The 26,311-nt window shown below is 33.7% G+C and overlaps 1 protein-coding gene across 3 annotated transcripts in view; it reads left to right on the plus strand.

Annotated features, from left to right (window-relative positions):
- The window catches only part of Rngtt (RNA guanylyltransferase and 5'-phosphatase), a 224,082-nt gene that overhangs the window by 159,888 nt on the left and 37,883 nt on the right, over positions 1-26,311 (plus strand). For all 3 annotated transcript variants that reach the window (XM_042679559.1, XM_042679560.1, XM_042679561.1), the window contains exon 14: positions 15,232-15,298. In XM_042679559.1, the coding sequence (XP_042535493.1) occupies positions 15,232-15,298 (67 nt within the window). The remainder of the gene's footprint in view (positions 1-15,231; positions 15,299-26,311) is intronic.

Raw genomic sequence — 26,311 nt, forward strand, 5'->3', positions numbered from 1 at the left:
AGCCAAGATTACAGACCTGAGCCATCTTGGCCTGGCTCATTGGGGTTTTCATTTTCATTTGTGTTTTTCTAGTGATTAGTGATTTTTCTTTTTTTGTCCATCATGAAATATTAGTTCAGGTTCTTTGCCTGCTTGATTGCTTTTGCATTTGTTGCCTGACTTTTTGAGGTCAAATTGAAAAAAATTATTAAGGGACCAATGTCTTATACTTTTTCTCTTGTTCTAGTAATTTTGTAGTTTAGTCCTGATTTTTAAGCCTCCATTTTATAGCATTTCTTTTTTACAGTATTATAGACTGGGTGATTTGTAAAGAACAGAAATTAGTTTTTCACAGTTTTGGAGGTTGATTAATCCATGACTAAGGGTCTGGCATTTTGTGAAGGTCTTCTTCCTATTCTGTCACATGGTGGAAAGACGGAGTGAGAGGAAGCTGAACTTATACTGTCATAAGAAACACACTCTTCTACTAACAGCACTAATTCATTCAAGAAGGCAGCCTTTATGCCCCTTAAACTTGTTTGTGATTCATCTGCCTTAGCTTCTTAATGCTGGAATTATAGACATGTGCTAAGCATGTTTAATGTTTGGTCCCCTCTTCCTACTTAATTTCTAAGAATCAAGCCCAGACAGAGCCTTGTACATGCTTGACAAGCACTCTACTACTAAGTTGTATCCTAAGTCTCTTCGCATCCATTCTTGAAGAGAATTAACTTACCCATTGTGGGTTATTGACATGGTTGTTGAAAATAAACTGACCATAAATATGTGGTCTATTTCTGAGCTCTCTATTCTGTTCCTCTGGCCAGTGTGTCTTTTATGCCAGTGCTATGCTGTCTTAATTACCTTCGTTTCATAATATAGTTTGAAATTAGTTGTCTGATACCTACAGCAGTATTCTTTGCTCAGTATTACCTTGATTGTTGTGTGGTTTTTTTTGTGGCCTTTTACAAACTTTAGGGATTTTTTTATTTCTATGATAAATTTCATTGAAATTTTTGATATTGAATTGAATATGTAGATCACTTTGAGTAGTGTGAACCTTTGAACAATATTAAATATCTTAACAATGTTGAGTATCTAATATTAAGTAAGGGAAACACTAGAAATTATTGGCACAGGCTCCTGAATAGAATTTCAGGGACACAGCAGATAGGAGAGAATGGACAAATGGGATTGCATCAGGCTAAAAAGCTTTGAAAAGTGAAGGACATAATGACTAAACTATAAAGACAGCCTGCAGAATGAGAGATCTTTGCCAGCTTTATGTCTGACAAGGGCCAACTAAACTAGAATGTAGGAGCTGAAAAAAAAAATCCCCAAAGATTCAATAACTCAATAAATGAGCAAAGTAGACACTTCTTAGAAGTAAAAATGACCAATAAATAGTTGAGGGGAAATGTGCAACCATGAAGGAAATTCAGATCAGAAAAAACGGAGATTCTATCTCATTCCAGTTCCATCATCAAGAATACAAATAGCAAGTATGCAGGAAAATAGGGAACCCTAGTATATGATTTGTGGTAATGTAAATTAGTACAACTACTATGGAAGGCAGTATGGAAATTCATCTGTGTTCATTGTTGCACTATGTACCATACTCAGATTGTGGAAATAGCCCATATGCCCTACAATTGATGAATAGGTCAGGAACATGTATGTATGTAAGTATGTAAATATGTAAGTAAGTAAGTATGTATGTATGTATGTGTGTGTGTGTGTGTGTATGTTTGTACATATATATACATAATGGAATTCACTCATCTAAATGGATAATATTATGTCATTTACTGGGAAAATTGATGGACCTGGAAAAATTATGTGGGTGAAGAATGTCAGACTCAGGGAGACAAAGAATTCATGTTTTAGTTTTCATATGTGGAAGCTAGATCCAAAATAAAAATGTATGAAACAGAGCTGTATGAATATACACATGATCAAACGGACTAATATATTGTATATACAGGTGTGGAGTTTTATGCTATACCCCCTTTGAAGAACTAAGAGAGAGTTTTAACAAAATGAACTGGAAGCTGAAACATATCTGAAGGGGATAGGATTTAAGGGTATGGAGGTAGATGGATGGAGAGAGGAATGATGTGTGAATATAGTCATAATAACGCACTTAAGGGAAAATGAAACTAGAAAACTAGAGGATTGGTGGGGATGGGATAGTGAGTTGTGTCTTTTTAGGTTTCTTTCACCATTGTTTTATACTTTTACTCTGTAGGCCTTATCTCCTTGTCTAAATTTATTAGCGTTTTATTTTTAGCTTTTTTTTTAAAAGTGGAATTGCTTTCTTGATTTCTTTCGGTATGTTTTCTTGTTAGTGGACTGTCAAAATGCAACTGATTTTTGTTTGTTGGTTTCATAGCCCACAACTTTACTGTGTTCATTTGGTCTAAGTTTATTGATGGAGTCTTTATAGTCTTCTGTATCTGTATATAACATCAGCAAACATTGATGATAACACTATTTCCTTTTCTATTTAGATGTCTGGGTTTGTTTTTTTTTTTCTTCGTTTGATTGCTCTGGCACGAGCCTTCAGAGCTATGTTAAATAGAAGTGGTGAGAATTAAGCATTCTTGTCTTGTTCTTTGTCTTAAAAGAAAAACCTCCAACTTTTTACTGTTTAGTTAGCTGTGTACTTATCATATAAGTTCTTTATTATATTGAGCCATATTCCTTCTTTGCTTTGTTGGAAGTTTTTATTGCAAAGGCAGTTGAGTTTTTTCGAATGCTTTTTCTGAGTCATAATGAGATGACCATCTGTTTTGGAGAGGGTTAAATTTTATTTTTGAATTAGCATGCATTAATAATGCAAGGGTATTTCATTATGATAATTCTGTAACTGCATACAGTGTATTTGAACAAGTCCAGCCCCTCCATTATATTCCTATTTCTCTATCCCTTCTCCCACACTTTTCCAAACAGTGTTTATTGGGTTCTATTATGTGATCTCTGTTGTCCCTTTTTTTTAAAAAAAAAAAACTGTAGTTTATCAATATTCATGGCTTTCCATATGCTGAACCTTTCTTGCATCTTGAACCTTGATTATTTTGTGTAGTTTTTTTTAATGTGATGTTAAATTCAGTGGTATAGTATTTCTGTTGTGACTTTTCACTTTTTTAAAAAAATTAGGAATCTTGGTTTTCTCTACTTTTAATATCATTATTTCTCATTGGTATTAAAGTAATACTGGCCTATACAGTAAGTATTCCTTCCTCTTCTGTTTCTTGGGAAGAATTTGAGAAGAATTGGTACCACTTCTTTATATATTATCAGAATTTATCAATAAGTCCTCTTTGTCATTCAGGAAAATTTTTATTATTAATTTTACCTCATTATTGGTTTGTTAGGATTTTCTGTTCATGATACAGTCTTCCTAAGTGATATGTCAAGAATTTATCCATTTCTTCTAGGTTATCCCATTTATTGACATGTAATTATTCATATTAGTCTGTTAAGATCCTTTGCATTTCTTTGGCTATCAATTGTAATGTCTCCTCTTTGATTTCTGATTTTTGAGTCTTCATTCTTATTTGTTTTTATCATTTCAAAAAAACTCTGGCTGGGAAGTAGATAGTAGGGGGTAGGGGATGCTTGCCTAGCATATACAAGGCCCTGGGTTTAGTTCCTAGAATCCCAAGTAAACAAAACAAATGAAAAAAATCACGTAGGATTTGTTGACTTTCCCCCTATTTTTTCTATTTCATTTATTTCTGCTGTGATATTTATTACTTCCTTCTCTCTACCAGCTTTGAATTTCTTTTTCTAGTTCCTAGAGATGTAGTGTTCAATTATTTGAGATTTTTTTTCTCTTTCGATGTAGGCATTTATTGTTATACATTCTTACCTTTTAATGCATTCATTTTTTCAAGATATTGTTTTATTCGTTGATTTAGAATTATTTGTGTAGCTCTATAATTCTCTGTTTAGTTTGTGAACATTTTCAGTTTCCATATATATGTACATATATTTAACAATTAGAATATGAAAATTATATTTTATAGTTTTGTTGAGAAGTAGTGTATATATTTAATAAACTGTGTATGTTTAAAGTATGCAGTTTGAATGGTGTTTGCATTTAAAACTTCATTCCTCGGATAAGATGTTTGACTCTTTCTTACTCCAAAAAAGGTTTATCCTATCCCCTCCTAATCCCTTTCTTCCTTCCTCCAGCTTTCCTCCTTATTCCTCTTCCTTCTCTGGCAACCATCTGCTGTTTAGTATTCATTTTTCTAGTTTATATAAATGAAAGCATACCGTATGTGCATTTTTTGATGGGATAGTAACTGGCTTCTTTTAGCGTTAGATTCATCCATATTACATCCATCAGTACTCTTGTTAAAAATTGTTCAATGGCAATTTATTGTATTGCTATGGTACCATTTACTTCTCTATTTCCCTGTCGATAGACATTTGGAATGTTCTAATTTTGACTATTACAAATTTAGATAATATGAAATGGGTATAGAACTATTTGTAGAGATAAACCTTCATTTCTTTATAGCAAGAATTGGTAATTTTTTCATTAAAGGACCAGATAACAAATGTGTTAAATTTTATAGGGTTATGTTCTTCCTCTTTGTGCTGCACTCTGAGAATTCCAAATAGTTAACTGGGGCAATCCCAGAATGAAACAGATGCATTTCTCTTCCCTCTCTGCCGTACATACCACTGATCATGTTGCTGTCAATAAAAAACAACAACAACAACAACAAAACTATTGACTGTTTGTTAGAGTGAATGCTAGTTTGGTCTTGATTCTTCTATGTTGGTTGTGAATAGAAAGTTATTCTATTCATTTTAATTTACTTACAGTCTTTTCTCAGTTTTAATAGCTATATATTTAAAGCCATTATGCCCAAATATATTACTTCTATGTTTTACATACAGAATATGCAGCTTCATTATTAGGAAGAGTGTTAATGGCTTTTGGATTCTCTAGAAGCTTATATCTTAAAATTCTTACCTAATTATGCAAGAATATTAGAATATGAGGGATGACATTTTCTAAAAAGAAATGTACTCATTACCTGATTTATATAACCTTGTGTAACCCTGTATGTCACCTTATAATAACTTAAAAAATAAAAAAAAATATTAGAATAGTTTATTGATATTATACCCCATGTTTAGAAGCCACTATATACACTTACTGGTTGCTTCTGTTGTTGTTTTTATTTCTTTTGCATTATTTTAAAAGATATTCATATTAACAAATACAAAATATAGCAAATGAAATTTAGTATAACCAGCAACCACTTACCTCTTACTCAGGACAAGAAAGAGAATATTGCTACCATCCTAGAGATTTTTTCCTAATCACAAATTTTCTTCTCTAAACTCTCCTGAATTGTTTTACTTCCTTGCTTTCCTTTATGCTTTTCCTACTTAGATATGCATGTAAAACATAGTGTTTGTGTTTACCTACTTATGAACCTTGTGTATGAATGATTTTTCTGTACCTTTTATTTGTTCAGTGTTGTGATTTTTTTTAATAATTGACCTATGAGTTATGAATTCACTCTTTTTATTAGATGATAATATGCTTGTGGGTGTGCGCACATGTGTGTATTTGTATGAATAACAGCTTGGTGATTAGCAATGATATTAAAAAAAATCACAAGTTCCTTAATACACATGCACTCATAAAAGCCTGAAAACTGCTCCAAACTGGAATTATTAGGCTGTGGGTCTGTCCACTTAGGATATAATGTGTTACAGATTTCTTCTACTTGGTGGCTCCTTTAACTCTCTTAATGATGCCTCTTTAATTTTGTTTTTATTTAAAAATAATTTTATGCCTATAGAAAAATCTCAAAAGTACTGCAGAATATTTCTGTATATATTTTAGAGTGCTTTCCTTATTGTCAGCATCCTGTATAGCCCTGTATATTTATTGACATTGCTTCAATTCTGTAACTTTTCTACATTCATTAGTTTTACAGTTTCCTTACTTGTATACTTTTTCTAATCCAGGTTCCAATATAGGATCTTACATTACATTTTGTGATAGTTCCTAGCATATGTGTTTTTCAACTGTATTGGTTCATTTTCTGTTTCTGTAACAAGGTATCAGAGTCTGGTTACATTATAAAATAAAGGTGTATCATTTACTTTATAGTTTTTTATAGACCATTACACTAGCACTGCTGGTTCTGGTGAGGGCCTTTTGGATACTTTATAACATAACAGGTTTTTGCCAGACGTAGGTTGGTCATGCCTGTAATCCTAGCTACTTAGGAGGCTGAGATCTGAGGATTGCAGTTCAAAGCCAGCCTGGGCAGAAAAGTCCATGAAACTCTTTATCTCCAGTAATGCACTCAGAAAACTGGAAGTGGCACTGTGGCTCAAGCGGTAGAGTGTTCGCCTTGAGCTTAAGAGTTGAGGGACAGCACCCAAGCCCAGAGTTCAAGACCCATGACTGACAAAAAAGGAAAAACCCAAAAACAACCAAAAAAAAAAAAAAGCAGGTTTTTTCTTTGTCACTGTTGTTTTTAATGTACTATGTGAGTTTTTGTTTGTTTCTTTAGTATGTTCTTCCTCCGTGGTATAACCCCTGTTGTCACTTTGTTTGATTCCAGTGTCCTGCATCTTGTATATACATTTTTCCAATTTAGGGGAGGGGAAGGGAAATAACAAAATGCTGAAACAACAATACAAGATGACCCATTGTAACAATGAGATGTACAAAACACTATGTTGAAAATGAACTTTACAACTTGGAGGGGAGGGGGCAATTGGGGAGGTGGCGACGGAAGGGATTGTAGGGGGAAAAACAAAGGAGAGGGTAACAATGCTCTATTGGAAATGTACGCATTACCTTACTCATATAACTGAATCTTTACAATATAAAATACTTTAAAAAAAGGATGGGCAGACATACACAAGAAGGAGCAACCACATCATGAAACATGAATCCAAAGAGGGATTCAGGAGGCATACTTGCTCTGTTATGACAACATGCCTTTGTGAGAACTCACTCCACAAGACCAGCATTAATCTTTTCCAAGGACAGCACCCTTAATTTACCTCACTTTAGGCTACACATTTTTAAAATTTCTCTATCTCTACGCTGCCCTACTGAAGATCTACCCTCTTAACACAAAAACCTTTGGAAGTTACATTTAAATCACATATAAACTATAACAATGACCTTGATGCTTTCTGAAGATACGAACAAATATTTTACAAACTGTTCCTTATTTTGGTCTTTTTTTGGTACTTTTCAGTCCTTTATGTGGTGGTGGTGGTAAAGGGAACATGTTGATACATTTTATAATATGTGGATGCAATTTTATAGTACTTTTTATTGATGAATGACAGCAGCAAAATTCTAGATCGTAGGTGTGGTCATTCCTGCTGACATCATTCCACGCTGTCTGTTATCAGAGCTATAATGTACTGTATATAGTACAAACTAGTGTCTATACAAACATATGTCTTTATCCATCTGTGATGATATAAAAAAGCCATGAGGGTCTGCTAGTGCTGCTTGAACATTATGATGTTCATTCTGATCTTTGTAGGAAGAACCCTGCATATCATTGTCCAAGATATATTTCATCATTAAATGCTAGTATCTGTAACATGTGTCTGCAGAATAGTTCTAACTGAGGAACAAGTTTACTAACTCAAGATCATATTTTTGTACAGGTTTTTGTCTGTAGCCTGTTTTCTGAAGTTACTTGTTCTTCATTCCTGTCTCTTAATGTATAATATTATATGTAGTATGTATTATATGTTGTACATAAAATATATATAATATGTATTGTATATTATATAATATACATTAAGAGAGGTTATAATATATATTATATAATAGTCACTTGTAATTATTATTTTGAGCTTCTCAGACATGCAGATTAACTCTTTGTTTCATTGGTAAACAAAATAGTATCCTAATTTTACATCATAACTCTACTGAAAGGTATTCTCGTAGCCATGTCACTCTTCACTCATCCCATTCCTCATCCCCATTTCTACTTAGTCTCTTTAGTTTCTAGTGTAGTCTTGTAATTCTTTTGTACAAATGAACAGGTACATTAATATTTTCATACACTTTCACATGAAGGATAAAAGCTATATATCCTATTTGCTTTTCTTTTCCCATATAACAATGACTCAGCAATCCCACTTTTGGGCATTTACCCAAATGATCACAAACAAGACTAAACTAAAGCTACCAGTACAACTATGTTTACTGCAGCATTATTTACCATAGCTAAGCTATGGAACCAACCCAGATGCCCCTCAGTAGATGAATGGATTAAGAAAATGTGGTATATATACACAATGGAATTCTATGCCTCCATCAGAAAGAATGACATTGCCCCATTTGTTAGGAAATGGAAAGACTTGGAAAAAATTCTATTAAGTGAAGTAAGCCAGGCCCAAAGAAACATAGGTCCCATGGTTTCCCTTATTTTCAATAACTAGTATATGTCTGAGTCAAGCAGAAAAGGTCAGATAAGTTGATGTTAAGGTGAAATGAACCCCAAGATAAGTATTCAAATGTTTTTTTTTCTTTCATGCGATTGTATCTAAAATATTTATAAGATGATTTCTTTGTTGCTTTGTATGCCCCTCCCCCATGGTATAGCCCCTGCTTTCATTGTATTTGATGTTGGTATGATTTGTGGAGGGGAAGGGCAAAAACAAACCGTTTAAATAGGGATACAGGCGGACCCATTGCAACAATGAGATGTACAAGTCATAATGTTGAAAAACGAACTTTACAACTTTGGCTGGGTGGGGTGGGGTTGGGGGTGGAGATGGGAAGGGAAAACAAAGGAGGAGGCAACAATGCTTGATAAGAAATGTACTCATTACCTTGCCCATGTCATTGTAATCCCTCTGTGCAGTATTTTCACAATAAAATTTTTTTAAAAAACTGAATGGAAGACAAAATGCCCATATACTACCTAGCCTCCTCCACTTTCAGAACCCCCTACTAAGTGTTAAATTTGTCAGTGATCCTGCATTAACATGGCATCACCCGAAGTCTGTAGTTTATGATTAATTCCTGGTGATGTACATTCTCTGAGTTTTGACAAATATATCAATGACGTATATCCACAGAATATAGTATACAGAATAATTTCACTGCCCTAAAAATCTGTGTTCTGAATATTCATTCTTCCCTCCCGTACTTTTGGCAGTCACCGATCTCTTTAGTGTTCCTTTACTCTTGCCTTTCCCCAAATGTCATAGTTGGCATTAGACAGTATTTATAGCCTTTCATATTGAGCTTTTTTCAAAACACTTTTATTCATGTCAATGTGAGAGCTCATTTCTTTTTAGTGATGAATAATCTTCCATCAAATGCATGAGTTCCAGGATAGTGGGGGCTACTTATGGAAATTCTATAAATCAAAACCAAATAAATAACAAAAAACACTATCTACAGATGTTTGTAGGGCATAGTTTTTACCTCAGGGTAATACCAAGGATTGTAAGATACTGCTTACCTATCAAAATGACTGCCATTAGTACATTCTCACAGGTGATTAGAAAGAGTTCTTTTGTTTCTCATCCTCTCCAACCTTTGGCATTGTCATTGTTCTAGATTGACTATTCTTGTGGATGTGTACATTGTTTCAATGTGTGTTCCTCAATGACATATGATACAGTATCTTTTCATATGCTCCTTTGTTATCTGTATATTCTTTGTTGAACTATCTATTCAAGACTTACCTGCTAGTTAATAATGGTTTGATTTTTGTTTTGCTTTGTTTTGAGACAAAAATCTCACTATGTAGCTCAAGGTACCCTGTAACTCATTTTGCAGACTAGTCAAGTTTTGAATTTGTTTTCCTTCTGCTTTACCTCCAAAGTGCTGTGACAGGAATGTACCACCACACCCACCTTATTGTTGAGTTTGTATCTATCAAGAGTTGTACATTACAAAGGAAATAAAAAGAAAATATTTCTTCCTTTGTGTATGATTAGAATTTTCCCTGTTTGTAGAATTTTTTGGTGAATCCCTCTAGATCTTTTCTCTGTCAACATAATTTTTTAAATGTTAAATAGTGAGATTACTAAGATTTTCTACTTTTTTCTTGTGTCAGTTTAGTACTTTATATTTCTTATGATTTTTTTTCCTGTTCTGATTTTTGAAACTTATATAAAAGTGTTTATAATATCGTAGTCATTTGGTCATTTTTGTGGTGCTGGCTAGAACCCCAGAGTTTTTAATATACCAAACAAACTTCTGCCATTTGAGTCATACCCCTAAATCCTCAGGTGTTATTTATAACAAGTATCTTTAGGCTTTGTTCCTTTCTTTATTCCTACCACTGGTTGTGCCTTTTATCTTTGCATCTTATTAGGATCAATTTAGTAATAATTTTTAGAAGAAATTATTTTAATGTTTTCTCCCTCTAATATATGTTTTTTGTCTTATGAAATTTCATCTCATTGCTATTTCTTTTCCTATTTTCTTCAGCTTTAATTGGTGTGCTTTTCTTTTTGAGACAGAATCTTGCTAAGTAGCTTGGGCTGGTCTAGAACTTGCTATATTATATAAGAAAGCTCAGGTTGGCCTTGAACTATAATCGTTTAGTCTTTTCCTCTTCCTCTTATTTTTCTAATTTCTTGAGATGGATAGGGAATTCATCAAAGTGTATGATGGGTGATGGGTAATAGATTTCTCTCTAAATTGGATTTAGCTGCATCCTACAAGCTTTAATAAATTGTTACTTTGTTGTCGAGTTTAAGAAATTTTGTAATTTTCATTTGAGGTGTTCTTTTTGACCTGAGTTATGTATACAAATACTTGTCTTTTCAGACATGGAGATTTTTTCAGTCAGTACTTACTTGAACTCAAAATCTTACTGTTCACCAAATATTGAATACACTTGCTTTCTGTTTGTTGTATTGTTACTTTACTTTGTGATAGATACATTGATTATGATCTGGATTTTAGCTAACTTGCTGTGTGGCTAACAAGTGCATTTTTTCTAAGTCATGATCAAAGATACTGTATGTTTTTTGAAAATGTTTTATTATAATTTAAATATGTATTTGATAGACCAGGTGCTGGTGACTCAGGAGGCTGGTCAGGATTGCAGTTTGAAGCCAACCCATGTAGGAAAGACCGTGAGACTCTTATTTCCAATTAACCACCAAAAAGCTGGAAGAGGAACTATGGCTCAAGTGGTAGAACACTAGCATTGAGCTTAAAATCTCTGAGCTAGATGGGTGCTGATGGCTCAAGCTTTTAATCCTAGCTACCCAGGAGGCTGAGATGTGAGAGTTGTGATTTGAAGCCAGGCTAGGTGGAGCTGTGGCTCAAAGATAGTACCCAGGCCTTGACTTCAGCACCTTGTACTGGCACAAACAAATAAAAAAGAAAGTTCTGGGATAATGCCCAAGTTGTGAATTCAAGCCTCAGGAGGACTGGCACCTCTGTGTGTGTGTGTGTGTGTGTGCGCGCGTGCGCGCGAATGTGTAAGCGCGCGCGTGCATCTGACAGTACTGTAGTTATTTCTGTAAACATAAGTTAATTTTGAACTATTTATCTTTAACAAAAATTCCATTTCTCTTGTATTTTAATTTGAAATAGCTAGATTAGAATGTGGCTAAAGTGGTAGAACATCTGCCTAGAAAGCCCAATGCTCTGAGTTAATATCCCAATATCACCATAATAATAATAATAATAATAAATGATGATGATGTATTAGTATCAGTCGATTAAATTTCCCTTGAAGGAAATATACTATATTTGGTGAGTGAAATTTATTGAAATAGAGTTTATTACTTGACAGATACCTACTTTGAGGTAGAGTTTTCTAGAACAATGAGCTTTCTTTCCAGTATACATATTAATATTATCATTTGGAAAATCAAAAGCATAGTAAGCATTAGTTTTCTCGCCTCGTTTCTCCTTCAAAAGTTGTAGATTTTCTTCCAGTAGTACCCTTTCTTTTTATCACTTTTCTCCCATAATGTTCCTTTTAGTAGCCATTTTAATAGTTTAATAGTTGCAAGCAAAAACTTTAGAGGTTGTTAAACATTTTCATAAATGCTGTGGGAAATGTTCAACTACATTAAAAGCAAAATAGTTACCTTGCTTTAAATGAGTCAGGATTTCTATTTTAAAATATATGTGTAAATATGTCTATCAGTGCTGAATTAATGGTGTACTCTGGGGATTTAAAATGTGTGATTGCTATATTGTGTGCAAGTATCCTGTCTTGGTAAAATGCTGCCTTTTACACATATAAACACACATATATATACACACACACAATTTGGCAAAATAATTTTTGAAAGGTAAAGGCATTAAAAACATTTAAAATTATAATTTATGTTCTCAAAGTATCTTACATTTAGCAGGCCTTTAAATTATGGTACATATTTAAACCTACTCAAATGAACATAGTAATAGAATACGTGGTAAGGAATAATAGTTGAGTGAATAAGAAGGAACAGTATTTTTGAAGTAAAAAAAAATATATTATTTAACTGGTACCTTTAAGAATTGCTTAGGAAATGTGGTTATTAGATACGCAGAAAGGGGGCACACTAAATAGAATATTGGCAGGCTTCCTGAAATTCATATGCATAGTAGTTAGAGGCATATTGAGTTTTAAATGTCAGCCAACTTTTCTCTTCCTTTTCTAGCATCTATTTGTATGAACTGTGACTATTCTTACTTCTTAAGGGAGTTAGTTTATGAAGCTTTCTGTGAACATTTTTAATAGAGGAAATAGATTACCACTGCTATATATATATATATATATATATATATATATATAGCAGTGGTAATTTATATATATATATATAAAACAGTAAAATTTTGATACCAGCAGTGGTTAAAAGTTTTGTTAGAATAATTTCTTATTTGTCAAATGTTGACTAAGAAAGCTTTCATTTCATTGTTGAATTTTGGGATTGTTTCCTACTCTTAGTCATATTTGCAAGCTTCAACAGTATATTAAATGTTTCACTATAAGTCATTATTTACATTATAAATGTAAAAAGAGCTTTGCTAAGTTGGTTTAATTGAATAATGTTCATCTATTAACATAATGTTAGTGGCCCTTAAAGTGAGCTTTCAAGGTATTTAATAGAGTAGCTAGACCAGAGGATGTTTGCAGAAGATCTACCTTATTTCATAGATTCTTAAGTTGCTTTGAGAGTGTGCTTTCTTGATTCTACTCATATAAGTTTATGGAGGATAATCACACAAGTATCTCACAACTAATACTTGTTGATAAAAATAGTAAGAAAGCATGAGTACCAAAAGCATCCCAATTTCAGAGAAGTTAATTTATAAATAATTATACATCTTAGAATTGTTAAAGTAGGAGTTTGAAGTTACTGATTGAATCTTACAAGATGTTTATGATGACTGAAGTGTTCTCATTTTTTATGGTTAGGTTAATATGACATACTAAGAGTAACACAAGACTGTCTTCACATAGTCGGCACCACAACCACTTACCTGTCTACACATTCTACAAACATAGTTCTAAAGGTGGCATTTCTTCATTCAATGCAGGCCAAAATAATGTACCTTTTAAATGCACATGCCTATAATCCAAGTATTTGAAAGACTGAGACAGGAAGATCATGAATTCAAGTCCAGTTTGGACCATATAGTAAGATTTTGTCTTAAAAAAAGTAATAGACTTATTAGAATTAAAAATAGGAAGGAAGGAATGATGTAGGAAAGTGACCTTTAAAAAAAAAATTACCTTAGCTGGCTGCCAGTGTCTCATGCCTGTAATCTTAGCTACTTAGGAGTGTGACATTCTTAGCTCCAATTAACTATCAAAAAAAAAAGCCAGAAGTGGAACTGTGACTCAAGCGCTAGCCTTGAATAAAACAAAACAATAACATCAAAAAAACCTCAGGGACAGCACCTAGGCCCTGAATTCAACACCAAGAATATATAATTTTAATCTTCTATATGGTTTGATCTTTATTTCATGTGCATTTATTGTGGGTTTTTTGTTTTTGAAGCCCTAGAACCAATACCAAGAATAAATAATTTTAATCTTCTATATGGTTTGATCTTACTTCATGTGCATTTATTGTGGGTTTTTTGTTTTTGTCAGTAGTGGGGCTTGAACTCAGGGCCTGGGCACTATCCGTGAGCTCTTTCACTTAAGGCTAGTGTCTTGAGTATAGTGCCACCTGGTTTTCTAGTGGTTAATTTGAGATAAGTGTCTCATAGATTTTCCTGCCTGGGCTGGCTTTTAACCACCATCCTCAGACCTCATCCTCCTGAGTAGCTAGGAGTACAGGCTTGAGCCACCAGTGCCTGGCCCATTTATTGTTTTATAAGTAGTAAGCATATCCTTTAAAAGTTTGGCTCTAAATTGCCTACAAAATAAAGTGTACAGTATGATATTTGAAATTCTTCATAAGTGATTTGAAACTTTCTTTGGATCTCATCTTCAACTGAATTGTTTCTTACTTCAGACATTCTTGTCTCAAATTCTTTATGTCCTCAGGACTTTGTTGAAATTTATCCTTATGCTACCTACTCTTCCCAGCTAAGTCTAAATCCCCTCTGTTCAAACTCTTAACAGATCCTTGCATAGTAAGTACTTCTTAACTAACTGTCTAATGGCAAGTAGATTCTATTATACACTAACTAGAAAATACTTTTGCTAGGCTTATTTATTTGTCAGGTTTTTCTATTAGATTTTAGGACTGAATAATTTAGGCTTATATTATTATTTCCTGTAGTGCGTAATATGATATAGAGTATTTCTTCAGTTAAAAATTTTGATATATACAGTACTTCTTTTCCATAGATACTATATAGTAATTCTGTTAGAATTGATAGTATGTTGGAGTGTAGAACAATCTTAAGTTTTCATTCTTAAGAATTTATTCAATATTCTTTGGTTATTATACCATAATTCAAAAGACAGTAATAATTACATGGAGCCAAGTGAGGAGGTATATGACTGTAATCCCATGTACTTAAGAGGTTAAGGCAGGAGAAGAACAATTTCAAGGTCAGCTTGGGCTACATAGTGAGACTTTATCTCAAAATGAAAAAATTTTAAAGGGATGTTGATTTAAAAAAACATCGAGTACTTGGCATTGCATGCATAAGGCCAGAATTCTCAATACTGTGGGTAGGGAGAAGAGAATAATTACATAGGTATTCAAATTTTTACAGTATCTATTATAGAATTTTTAATTATAGCTTTATAGTAAAAGTATAGTATTTTATAAAAATGCCTTTTTTTCCCTCCTATATAGGTTACTTCCTCAGAATGTTGGCCTTCTCTATGTTGGAGGTTATGAAAGACCATTTGCTCAAATCAAGGTATGATTGTTCATTTTAATGTATTTCTACTAAGCACTCATTGGTCCAGAAACTACCAGAAACTTGCTAATAACTATCAGCATATCAAAAATACAGTGGCTTTGAAATAATAATTTTATTGACTTTTTCATATTTCTGTTGAAGAGGTCATTCGACTTTTCAACTCCAGAAAAAAAACTGTTTTCATATTCTTGCCTATACAAAGTTGACTTTGACCAAAGCAAAGTAGTGATTAATTTTTTCAGTACATTTAGACTTATGTAGATTTATCTTTCAGGTCATCATTTTTGCCATTAAAACTTTATTGGGAGTATAGCTTACATATAGAAAGCTATACATGAAATGTACAATTTGATAAATTTTGGCATGTGTACACTAATGCAAATCACAGTAATGAAGAAAAGAAGCGTATGTATCACTGTATAATAGTTATTTGTGCTCCTCGAAATTACCCTTCTTGCCTCTTATGTTTTCCTTCTAGTGCCCTAAACTGATTTGTGCTATTAACTATGATTTTGCCTCATTAGTATTTACATAAATGGAATCATGCAGTTTCCCCATTCCTCTTTTCTTCCCCCTTTTCACTCAATATAATTTTTTGAGCTACATCTGCGTTCTTGCACTTACCATGAGTTTATTCTTTTTTATTGCTGAGTAATATCCCATCATATGGCTATAACATAATGTATTTGCTCTTTCACCTGTAGATAAGATGTGGGTTGTTTCTAGTTTGGGACTATAACAGCTAAAGCTGCTATGAGCATTTGTGTGTAAATCTTTATATGGATACATGCCTTGCTTTCTCATGGATAACAAGAATATCCGATATTTCTTTTAGATAAATATGTAATCTGTCAGTGGCCTATGTAAACTTGCACAATACCACTGATTACTGTAGTTTTATAAAAATTCATGAAATCAAGTAGTATAAATTTTCGTACTTTGTTCTTTTTTTCTGTTTTGGTTAATGTAGCTTCCTTCCAAACTACGTTGAATCTATACATCAATTTGAGGGAAATTGGAATTCTAACAGTATTGAGGTTTTCAATTCATGAAAACTGTATCTCTCTCGATTTATTATAACATCTCAGCAGTATTTGTTTTTAACATGTTGATCTTGCACACTTAAAAGATCTGTGTATCCATTTCATATTTTTGTGCCACTCTGTAAAGTACCTTTTATTTCAATTTCTAATTGTTCATACAAAAATAATTTTTAGTGTTGACTTTAAATTCTGAAACATTTTTGTTTAGTTATTAGTTGTGTCTTTTAAAATAAATTTTATTGAACTTTCTATGTAATAATATGATTTACTAAAAAACAGTTCTTTGTTTCTTTTTTTTCCCCTAGGTTACAGTCAGTATTTATTTCACAGAATTAATAGTCTTAGGAATGCAGATATAAAGCATATGGACACAATGATAACTTAGAATCAATGCTACTCTCTTAGGACTTAAAATCTGGATTTTATTATGCTCCATTATATTACATGCTCCATGAATAATATGTAGAATAAAAAGTCTAATAAAAATGATATATATCCCCCCAAAATATAGCTTGATGAGAAATCCATGTTAAATAAAAATCTTTGAAGAATATACCCAAATACCATTGACGTCAAATATTATCTTGGCATAAAATCTAGAAGGGCAAAACTAAACAGCAACAAAACTTGAACATGACAAAACAAAACCACCAACATACTCTGTATTGCACAGAGTGAAAGACCGACATGAAGTGTCTTGAGCCAGCAAGTCACCTCTAGGGGCTTCAGCAGCAGTGACATAATGTACAATTCAGTTCCTGCCCCCTACACAAGATGCAGGGCAGGGAGGTAGTGTGGGGTTGCTGTTGGAGAAGCATTCAGTTTACAACTGTGCCGCCCCTTGCTATTCTTTTATCCCCAGTTAATTATTATCTGCATATAATATAAGTCTGCTAGACCATAGCTTTCAGGGCAGATGCCTTGAAAGTTCTTAGGGAGGTTAAACAAATAGTGTAGCCTAAAGCCTCCTCTGTAACAAACATGCACAGTGGACCCAAAGTAGGAGTGAGTGATGGGGCTGGAAGGACGTGTGGACTGTCTAGCCTTTAAAAGCACCTTGCCCCAAACAGATTCCAGTTATAATGCAGTGGGACCATGGGCTTTCATCCACTCTAGAAACAAAGAGAAAGCTACTAAATGTACTAAATGGCATAATTTGTTTTTTTGACTGGGCAGAGATTAGCGGTACCTACAGTTTTACCAGAATTGTTTTTAGGTCTCCAGGTGGAGACTAAAAACAGTTCTTTATTTCTTTTTAAAATTATCTTTAAGTACTTTTACAGAAGAGTTGCTAACAAAGCAGTTTATGAATTTATGAATACAGTTTATGAATATGATATTTTGGATCAATGTCACTTCTTTCAGTATTCTTACCCATACCTCCCCTACCCTCACTCTTCTTAACTTTGTATGATACCCATTGGATTTTTGTCTGCTTTTCCCCCTCTTCTCTTATTCATTTGTCTAACCTTTTTCCCTTTGATCCCACCCCATCCTTTTCAAGTACCCTCTTCCTGCTGTTTGATTTTGCTGACCTCTGATTTGGGCTTTCTAAGAATTACACTATTTGAGATCACCCTTTAATCTACCATATTTCAACTAATACATTTGTATACACTTGCAGGCTACGTCTCGTTGTTTTTCTTAATTGCACTGGCTAACATCTATAGTACAGAGTTGCTAGGAAATGGTGAGAATAGATATCGTTGCCTTATTCCTCATCTCTGAAGGGATACTCAGTTTTTTTTAAAGTTAGGAATTGATGAGGTAATTTTAACTAGGCTTTATTATAAGAAATGAAAAAATACATTTAAGGCAGTTAATAAAAAAGGAAGATTTGAGATCATTCTTTTGTTTAAATAACCTTTTATAACTTCAAAAATAACTTCTTAATGTATTGTGAGGTCCATGTAGTTTCTTGTAGGGGTTTGTGGTGGTTGTTGCTTCACATTTGTTTCTTGCTTACATGAATTGTAAATTTAAACTAATGCACATAATACATATGTTTTGAAAAATGAGGACTTCTAGAGTAGACCTAATCTGAACAGGGCATTTGAGGCATTTAATACTAAGGATGTTTAGCTGCAATATCAATGAGAAATTTTCTCTTAGTATAGTATCATCTCTTTAAGTACTTCCAATAATTTAACCTAGGTAAATACTCTCAAAAAATTCTATAATTAGCTGGGCACCAGTGGCTCATGCCTATAATTCTAGCTATTCAGGAGGCTGAGATCAAAAGTTTGCAGTTCAAAGCAAGCCTGGGCAGGAAAGTCTGTGAGACTCTTATCTACAATAAACTACCAAAAAGCTGGAAGTGGAGCTTGAGCCTTGAGCAAAAGAAACACTGGGACAGTGCTAAGATACTAATTCTGTAATTAGTATCTTAAATTCTGGACTCTAAAGAAATTTTCTGATTCCTTAAGTAATGACAAGCCTTCAGGCAAAATTTTCTCCTCAATCTTTAATGTCTCTAGTGCACAAGTCTTATTGGCAGGAGTCTCTTCATAAACTTTGGTCACTATCCTATTCACTGAATTCAGCAGTAGATTTAGAAATCCTCAGAGGTACCAGGCAGGAACATTTCTGACAACCCAATTCTTTTTCAGTCCAATCATTTGGAAAAATTCTGTTTGTCCTTATTAGAACTGAAAATTACTAAAAATAACTGATATATTTAGGGATAGATATTTTTGTGTATGGATATGAGTTACATGTTATCTCAAAAGCATAATTCACTATGTGTATGAAGTTAATTCTTTCATTCTCCTGATTCATTAACATAACATTTTTATCTGGGACATTTCTAATAAGTGCAGTGACCAAGGTCAGTCTTTTCTGCTTGATTAATTAGCTCTGTTGAATAGAGAAGCCTATCATTTTAGGTTGCCTTCTTCCTTTCATCATTACTATAGTAATGGTTTCTCTCACTCACTATGAAAGATTCCTTACCTTTATTAATTGTTGAAGATCTTTCCTAATTGCAATATCTTTAAACCTACCTAATTGGAATACTTAAGGTTTCATTGGAAAACATTTTTTTTTAATTATAGTTTGAAGCTGGGCATTGGCGGCTCATGCCTGTAATCTTACCTACTTAAGAGGCTGAGATCTGAGGATCACAGTTCAAATCCAGCCTTGGCAGGAATGTTTGTGAGACTCTTATTTCCAATAAACTACCCAGAAAAAGTCCAAAGTGGTGCTATGGCTCAAGTGGTAGAGCGCTAGCCTTGAGCAAAGGCAGCTCAGGGCCAGTGGCTAGGCTCTGAATTAAAGCCCTAGTACTGGCAAAAAGAACCCCTAAAAATTAAAGCTAAATACGATAGCTTAAATACTTGTGATTAGGTTGGAAATTCAAGTTTCATTTCTTACTTCTCGTTGAGCCTGACTTCTAGCGAGCATGAAATATCAGTATTTGTTATATTAATTTTTCTTCCATTGAACTAAATGTAATAATGTACTGCATATCATAAAGATATGAGTAATAACCTTTAAAATAGAGATTTTTCTTTTTGCTTTGCTTAAGAGCATATTGGTTGTTGATTTTTAAAAATAAATCTGGATATGTAATTGCTTACTGGAATCTTCAGGAAAATCCTTATTTATTACTATCTCAGGACTTAGTAAGTTCCTCAGTATGGATAGATTGGTATTATAGGCTGTATTTGCTAAAGAAATATTTTTACAATTGTATTTCTGAAAAGGATCTCAAGTTTATAAAGACCAGAGAGAAAAAGGGATGCTTGAGCAAAGAAATGTTCAATAAGTTCAGAAATTTCCTTATAGTATCCTAGTAAATATCTATACTATTAGCACATGGGACGATACAACCACCTTTCCAACTTAACACATACACATACACATATTTTATTATTCCTATTCATATTTTACTTTTCTAACCAAGCCCTAAATAAAGATAAATGTATAAACATGGGAGTTATATTGGTGCATCTTCATGCTAGATGCAAGTTTATTCTTAGGGAAGTTATTCCAATTTCTCTTGAAACACCTTTCCATATATCAGAACGGTCCTATGTATATAGGATGGTTATGTATAAAACCATTACCCAAACCTGTGACCCTATTCTGAGTTTATTGACTCCTTTTCTTTTACTAGAAAATTCTCCTCTCTTCTCTTCCCTCATGTACACACAATTTGTGTTTCTAATTTAAGTTCATTTCAAGATCCAAAATTTAGAATTGTAAACAGTAAATATATTTTTGCAAGTTTTACTGCTAATCAAAAAAGTAATGACTATATAAACATTAAAAGTCTTCAGGAGAATTTTTTTTATCTGAAGACTTTGACTTTAAACATGAATGATTGCTTCTTTTACCTTAAAATATAATAAACTAAATAAAATACTGATCACTTTATGAGTTTTAATGTGTCATAAGAAAGGAATTGTCTCATGTATTTTCAACTATTGTTTTGTGCTATAAGTAAAGCAAACTTCATCCTATCCAAGACTAAATTCTTTGGACTTTATTCAGGTTGTTTCTAGATAAACACCTATATACAACTTAGAGTGTGTATGTTGTATGTTAGGGTTAATTTTATGCTTATTTATAAACAGTCTTTGAAATTAAAAAGAGGAAGTCTTTGTTAAAATAATATTTTGTTTGATTCCTGTTTATAAGCTTTCAAGCTGTCAGAAATCCCTTCTATGGGAGTTGGACTGAGCATTTTTGCATATCTTTGCAAAGATACCTTTATCTTCATTTTTGTGTATATATGCTATTATTTATCCTTTATTTTTTAGACAACATACAAGCTTCAGTAATTCTCTAGAGCATCTCATAGTCAGTAAAAATATATATATTTTTTTCTGTCGTGGGGCTTGAACTCTGGGCTTGGGCACTGTCCCTGAGCTCTGCAACTCAAATGAGCACTCCTACCACTTGAGCCACAGTGCCACTTCCAGTTTTCTGATGGTTAATTGGAGATAAGAATCTCATGGACTTTCCTGCCCAGGCTAGCTTTGAACTGCGATCCTCAGATCTCAGCCTCCTGAGTAGCTAGGATTACAGGTGTGAGCCACTAGCACCCAGCTTAATAAAAATCTTAATGTTTAATCCCAGATTTCTAATTCTATAAGTTCCTGTAAGTTAGTAGCCAGAATTCATAAAACCAAAAAGAATTGAAACCTGTCACAATCACTTTTGATCAACTGAAGGGTTGTTATAGAAAGACCCAAGGCTACCATGCCTCTTCCAGTTCTGACAGAACAAGTAGTTTGAAAAGCTGTGAGACTGAGTCAGACTCAGTTTCCACTGTAACACCACAGAAAGACTAAAAAAAAAGTCTTCTGCATCGTATATGAATTCCATGCAGCAACAGTACACAAAAATAAGGGCTGTGGCCATTAGTCAGGATTATTTTTTCTGAGGCAGTTATTTTGTAGTCTGGGCAACTAGGTTCTTCCAAGTCAAAGCTGTGGTCCTGTTCATGCCAACTAACTGGGTGCCCTAAGCCACAATCACATAGTTCAAGCTTCTGAGCTTGAATTTTTAAAAATCACTTAATAGACAAGGAAATAGATAAAATTACGCACATTTGCAGCAGCTGCAAACAATTTTGTTCATACTTGAAGTCCTCTTTGAAAACCCACAAACTGTCCCATCAAATAGTTATCCTTTAAGACATTACAGGTTCACATTATTTTTGCTTAAAAAATATGTTTGAGCCAGGTCCCAGTGGCTCATGTCTAGCTACTCAGGAGACTAAGATCTGAGAATCAGGGTTCAAAACCAGGCCAGGCAGGAAAGCTCATGAGACTTTTTATCTCCAATTGCCTACCCAAAAGGTAGAAGTGGACCTGTGGATCAAAGTGTAGAGTCCTAACCTTGAGTGAAAAAAACTCAGAGACATTGTCTCTACCTTCAAGCCACAGGACTGGCCCCAAAGGGGAAAAAGAAATCAAGATGGTTAACAACTCAGTTTTGGTTTTTAGGGTAAATTAAACTTAAAAGTAAAACATTTTTTGGTTCTTTATGTTATGAAAACTAAACTAGGAAGTCAAAAATGATTTGGTTAAAAGAAACTAACATATATTTTAAATCTTTTAAAATATCTGGAGAAATACTTTTAGTAAAGATTTACTCCCTACAACTGAATGTTGCAGTTTAGTGGCTTCCACACTTTTGGGTCTACCCATAGGGCTACAGGAAATTATTTCAGGATCCAATACACATACATACCTTACTTTTATACACACACAACATAACCCAAGTTTCAAAATAGTTACCATGCCATATTGTTCTCTTCCATCTCACTTTTGAAAAATTATGATTTTTGTTTATTTTATATATTTGCTTACTTACGGCCTTTTGAAGCAGGATCTTTGTATGAGACCTGGGCAAGTCTGTAACTTCTAACATAGCCAAGCTGGTTTTGAACTCTTGATCCTCCTTCTCAGCCTCGCAAGTGCTGGGATTACAGTTTATACACCTCATACTTCCTCCACTCCTGGGAATTGAACCTAGGACTTTGCATATCCTAACATGCATTTTACCACTTAAGCTACACCCTCAGCTCTTTTGTTAAATTTTATTCTTGAGATAACATCTCAAGAACTTTGCCAGTAGCTTCTCGGGAGCTGGCCTCAACTCCTAGTCTTTTTGCCACTACTTTCCAGGTAAAGTAGCTGGAAAGTATATGTGCTCATGACTAGCTCTGGTTTGGTTTTTAGTGTTGCTCTTAACCCCCTAAACTAATTTCACTATTGAAGTTAATTTTATTGATTGAAAATGGTCATTCACAATTTGAAGCAGACATTGCAATATTCCATATGCTTCTGACAAGAGAATGCCATATGATAGTAAGGAAGTGACCTACCCCTGCCAAGAATGGCTTTAGAAGAAGACAAAGGCGAAAGAAAGATCAGAGTTCCTAGGAGAGTGAAAGAGTATAGAAAGATAATCAGGGAAATGTATTACAGTGTTTGTGGAGCTAGATAAAGTTACTTTCTGTTTCAGAATTCCTAATTGTAAAAAAAAAACAGAAGGGAACCTTCCATATACTCTTGTTTTCCAAGAAATTCCATATATTGTAATAGTAGAGACAGAAATAAAGATAACATCACCGTAATTGAGAATATTAGAAAGAAATTAAAGTGTGTGAGATTTTCACTATCTCCTATTGTAGGAATAAGAGGTACAGTAGTTATTCCTTTATTGAAAACAGATTCAGAAAGAAAAGAAAGCTTTAGTATAAAAAAAAAAATCATGGAAGGTTAGTGTCCGCTTTCTTCCACAAATATTCCTGGCAGAGTAAGTACTTTAGGGTCACTGCTGCCCTTTTGTCAAGTGAGAGCAGCAGTAGGTAGGGTGTTAAAAATTATGAATTGTTTATTAGCAAGCCATATGGTAATTGTAGACCAGAGCTGTTAATGTATAGTATAATAGCTCTCTCCTGCCTAGGTGCTTTGGATAGCAAGCAGGCCTGAAGTGACATATTCCCGAGGGAATTCAGAGTCTTGTAAAATACAATGAACTATATTAAATATAGAGAAAGAGTTATAACATTGAAAATACTTTAGCATTGAGATAATATATCTACCTAAGTGTGTGTGTGTGTATAAATGACCTAAAATGTTATTTATATATATGACACGTGTGTGTGTGTGTGTGTATAAATGACCTAAAATGTTATTTATATATATGACACGTGTGTGTGTGTGTGTGTGTGTGTGTGTGTGTGTGTGTGTGTGTGTGTGTGTATTAGGGTTCCCTTTTGGCCACATTCCCTCCAGCATCTGTTATTATTAGATTTCTTGATTATTAGCCATTCTAATTGGGGTGAGGTGGAATCTCAATGTTGTTTTGATTTGGATTTCTTTTATGGCTAGAGAAGTTGAGCATTTCTTCATGTGTCTATTGGACATTCTTATTTCCTCTTCAGAGAGGTCTCTCTTTAAGTCTTTAGCCCACTTATTTATTGGGCAGTTGTTTCTTTGAGGATTTCTTATTGGGGGATTTAATTTTTTGAGTTCCAGGTATATTTTAGATATGAGACTCTTGTCCGATGTATGGTTAGTGAAGATCTTCTCCCAATCCATGGGCTTTCTATTGATCTTGCTAGCTATGTCCTTTGCCATGCAGAAGCTCTGTAATTTCATGCAATCCCATTTGTCCAACCTTTCTTTGATTTGTTGTGTTTCTGGGTCTCTATTAAGAAAATTTCAGCCTGTGCCAAGGAGCCATAGAGTTTCTCCTATTCCATCTTGTAATGTTTTCAGAGTGTCTGCTTTTATTTTGAAGTCTTTGATCCATTTGGAGTTGATTCTGGTGCAGGGTGATATATAAGGATCTAGCTTTAGTTTTCTACAGGTGATTAAACAATTTTTGTCAGCACCATTTACTGAAGAGGCTATCTTTCTTCCATTTTGTTTTTGTTTTTGTTTTAGCTCCTTTGTTGAAGATTAAGTGGATATAAGTCGGTGGGTTCATTTCTGGGTCTTCAGTTCTATTCCATTGGTCCTGAGGTCTGTCCTTGTGCTAGTATCAAGCTGTTTTGATTACTATGGCTTTGTAGTAGAGTTTGAAATTTGGTATTGATATTCCTTCAGCACTGTTCTTTCTGTTAAGGATTGCTTTTGCTTTTTATGGTTTTTTATTGCTCCATATGAATTTTTGAGTTGCTTTTTCTATTTCCTTGAAGAATGAGGTTGGAATATTGATAGGTATCACATTGAATTTGTAGGTAGACTTGGTCAGTATTGCCATTTTCACCATGTTGATCTTCTCAATCCAGGAGCATGGGAGGTTTTTCCACTTCCTAAGTTCTGCTTTAATTTCTTTTTTCAGATTTTTAAAGTTTTTATTATAGAGATCATCCTTCACTTATTTAGTTAAGTTCACTCCTAGGTATTTTATTTTTTGTGGTGCTATTACAAAAGGAGTTGCTTTCCTGATTTCAGCCATTCTGTTCTCATTGTTGGCATACAGAAAAGCCATTGTTTTTTGAGGGTTAATTTTATACCCTGCTACTTTGCCAGAGTTTTGAATCAGCTTGAGTAATTTGAGAGTGGAGTCCATGGGATTCTTTAAATACAAGATCATGTCATCTGCAAAGAGGGAGAGTTTTACTTCATCTTTCTCTATTTGGCTCCCCTTTATGTTTCCATCTTGTCTTATTGCTGTAACTAGGCAGTCTAATACTAGATTGAAGAGAAATGGAGAGAGTGGACAGCCTTGTCTCTTTCCTGAGTTTTTTGGGTATTTTTTTGTCAGTAAGTATAATGCTGGCTGTAGTTATGTCATAAACAGCCTTTATTATCTTGAGGAATGTTCCATGGATTCCTAGTTTTTCCAGAGCCTTCATCATAAAGGGCTTTTGGATCTTGTCAAATGCTTTTTCTGCATCTATTGAGATAACCATGTGGTTTTTATCCTTGCTCTTGTTGATATGAATTATATTAATTGATTTGCATATATTGAGCCATCTTCAAAATGCATTAACTATACCTAATTCAATGAATGTCATTCTGACATAAAGATTATTTAATAATAAACTGTTGAATACCTTGTATGAACATAGATTGGCATTTTGTAGACATGAGGTACCAAAAACACAGTATCCAAAAAATGCTGGCAACACAGGACATGATAGTGTATCAGTTGTTTATTCCCATTATTTGTGTGGCTTTCTGGGACTATGTCTCTGCCCACATCGCAAGAGTATGATCATGCCATAGAATGATCATGCCATTCTAGAGAAATGATTAAAATTAATAACAAGAATGCTACTCACTACACATTGCATTTGCACCAGCATAAAAATGTTTTGTTGAGACATGGTAAGTCAAGGATTGTCTGTAAAAGAACATTTAAACTTAAATATGTCTGAATGTATTACTTTTTTTCATTTTATTATGAAATGTTACAAACATATTGGTAATCCTTTTTGAAATCTCATTTTTCTTTATCTTTGCCAGTTTTTGACTACTTCCTACCCTGAAAGAGA

Source organism: Dipodomys spectabilis, unplaced genomic scaffold, assembly GCF_019054845.1.
Source record: "Dipodomys spectabilis isolate Male_0828 unplaced genomic scaffold, ASM1905484v1 ptg000053l, whole genome shotgun sequence".
NCBI classification, from domain to species: Eukaryota; Metazoa; Chordata; class Mammalia; order Rodentia; family Heteromyidae; genus Dipodomys; species Dipodomys spectabilis.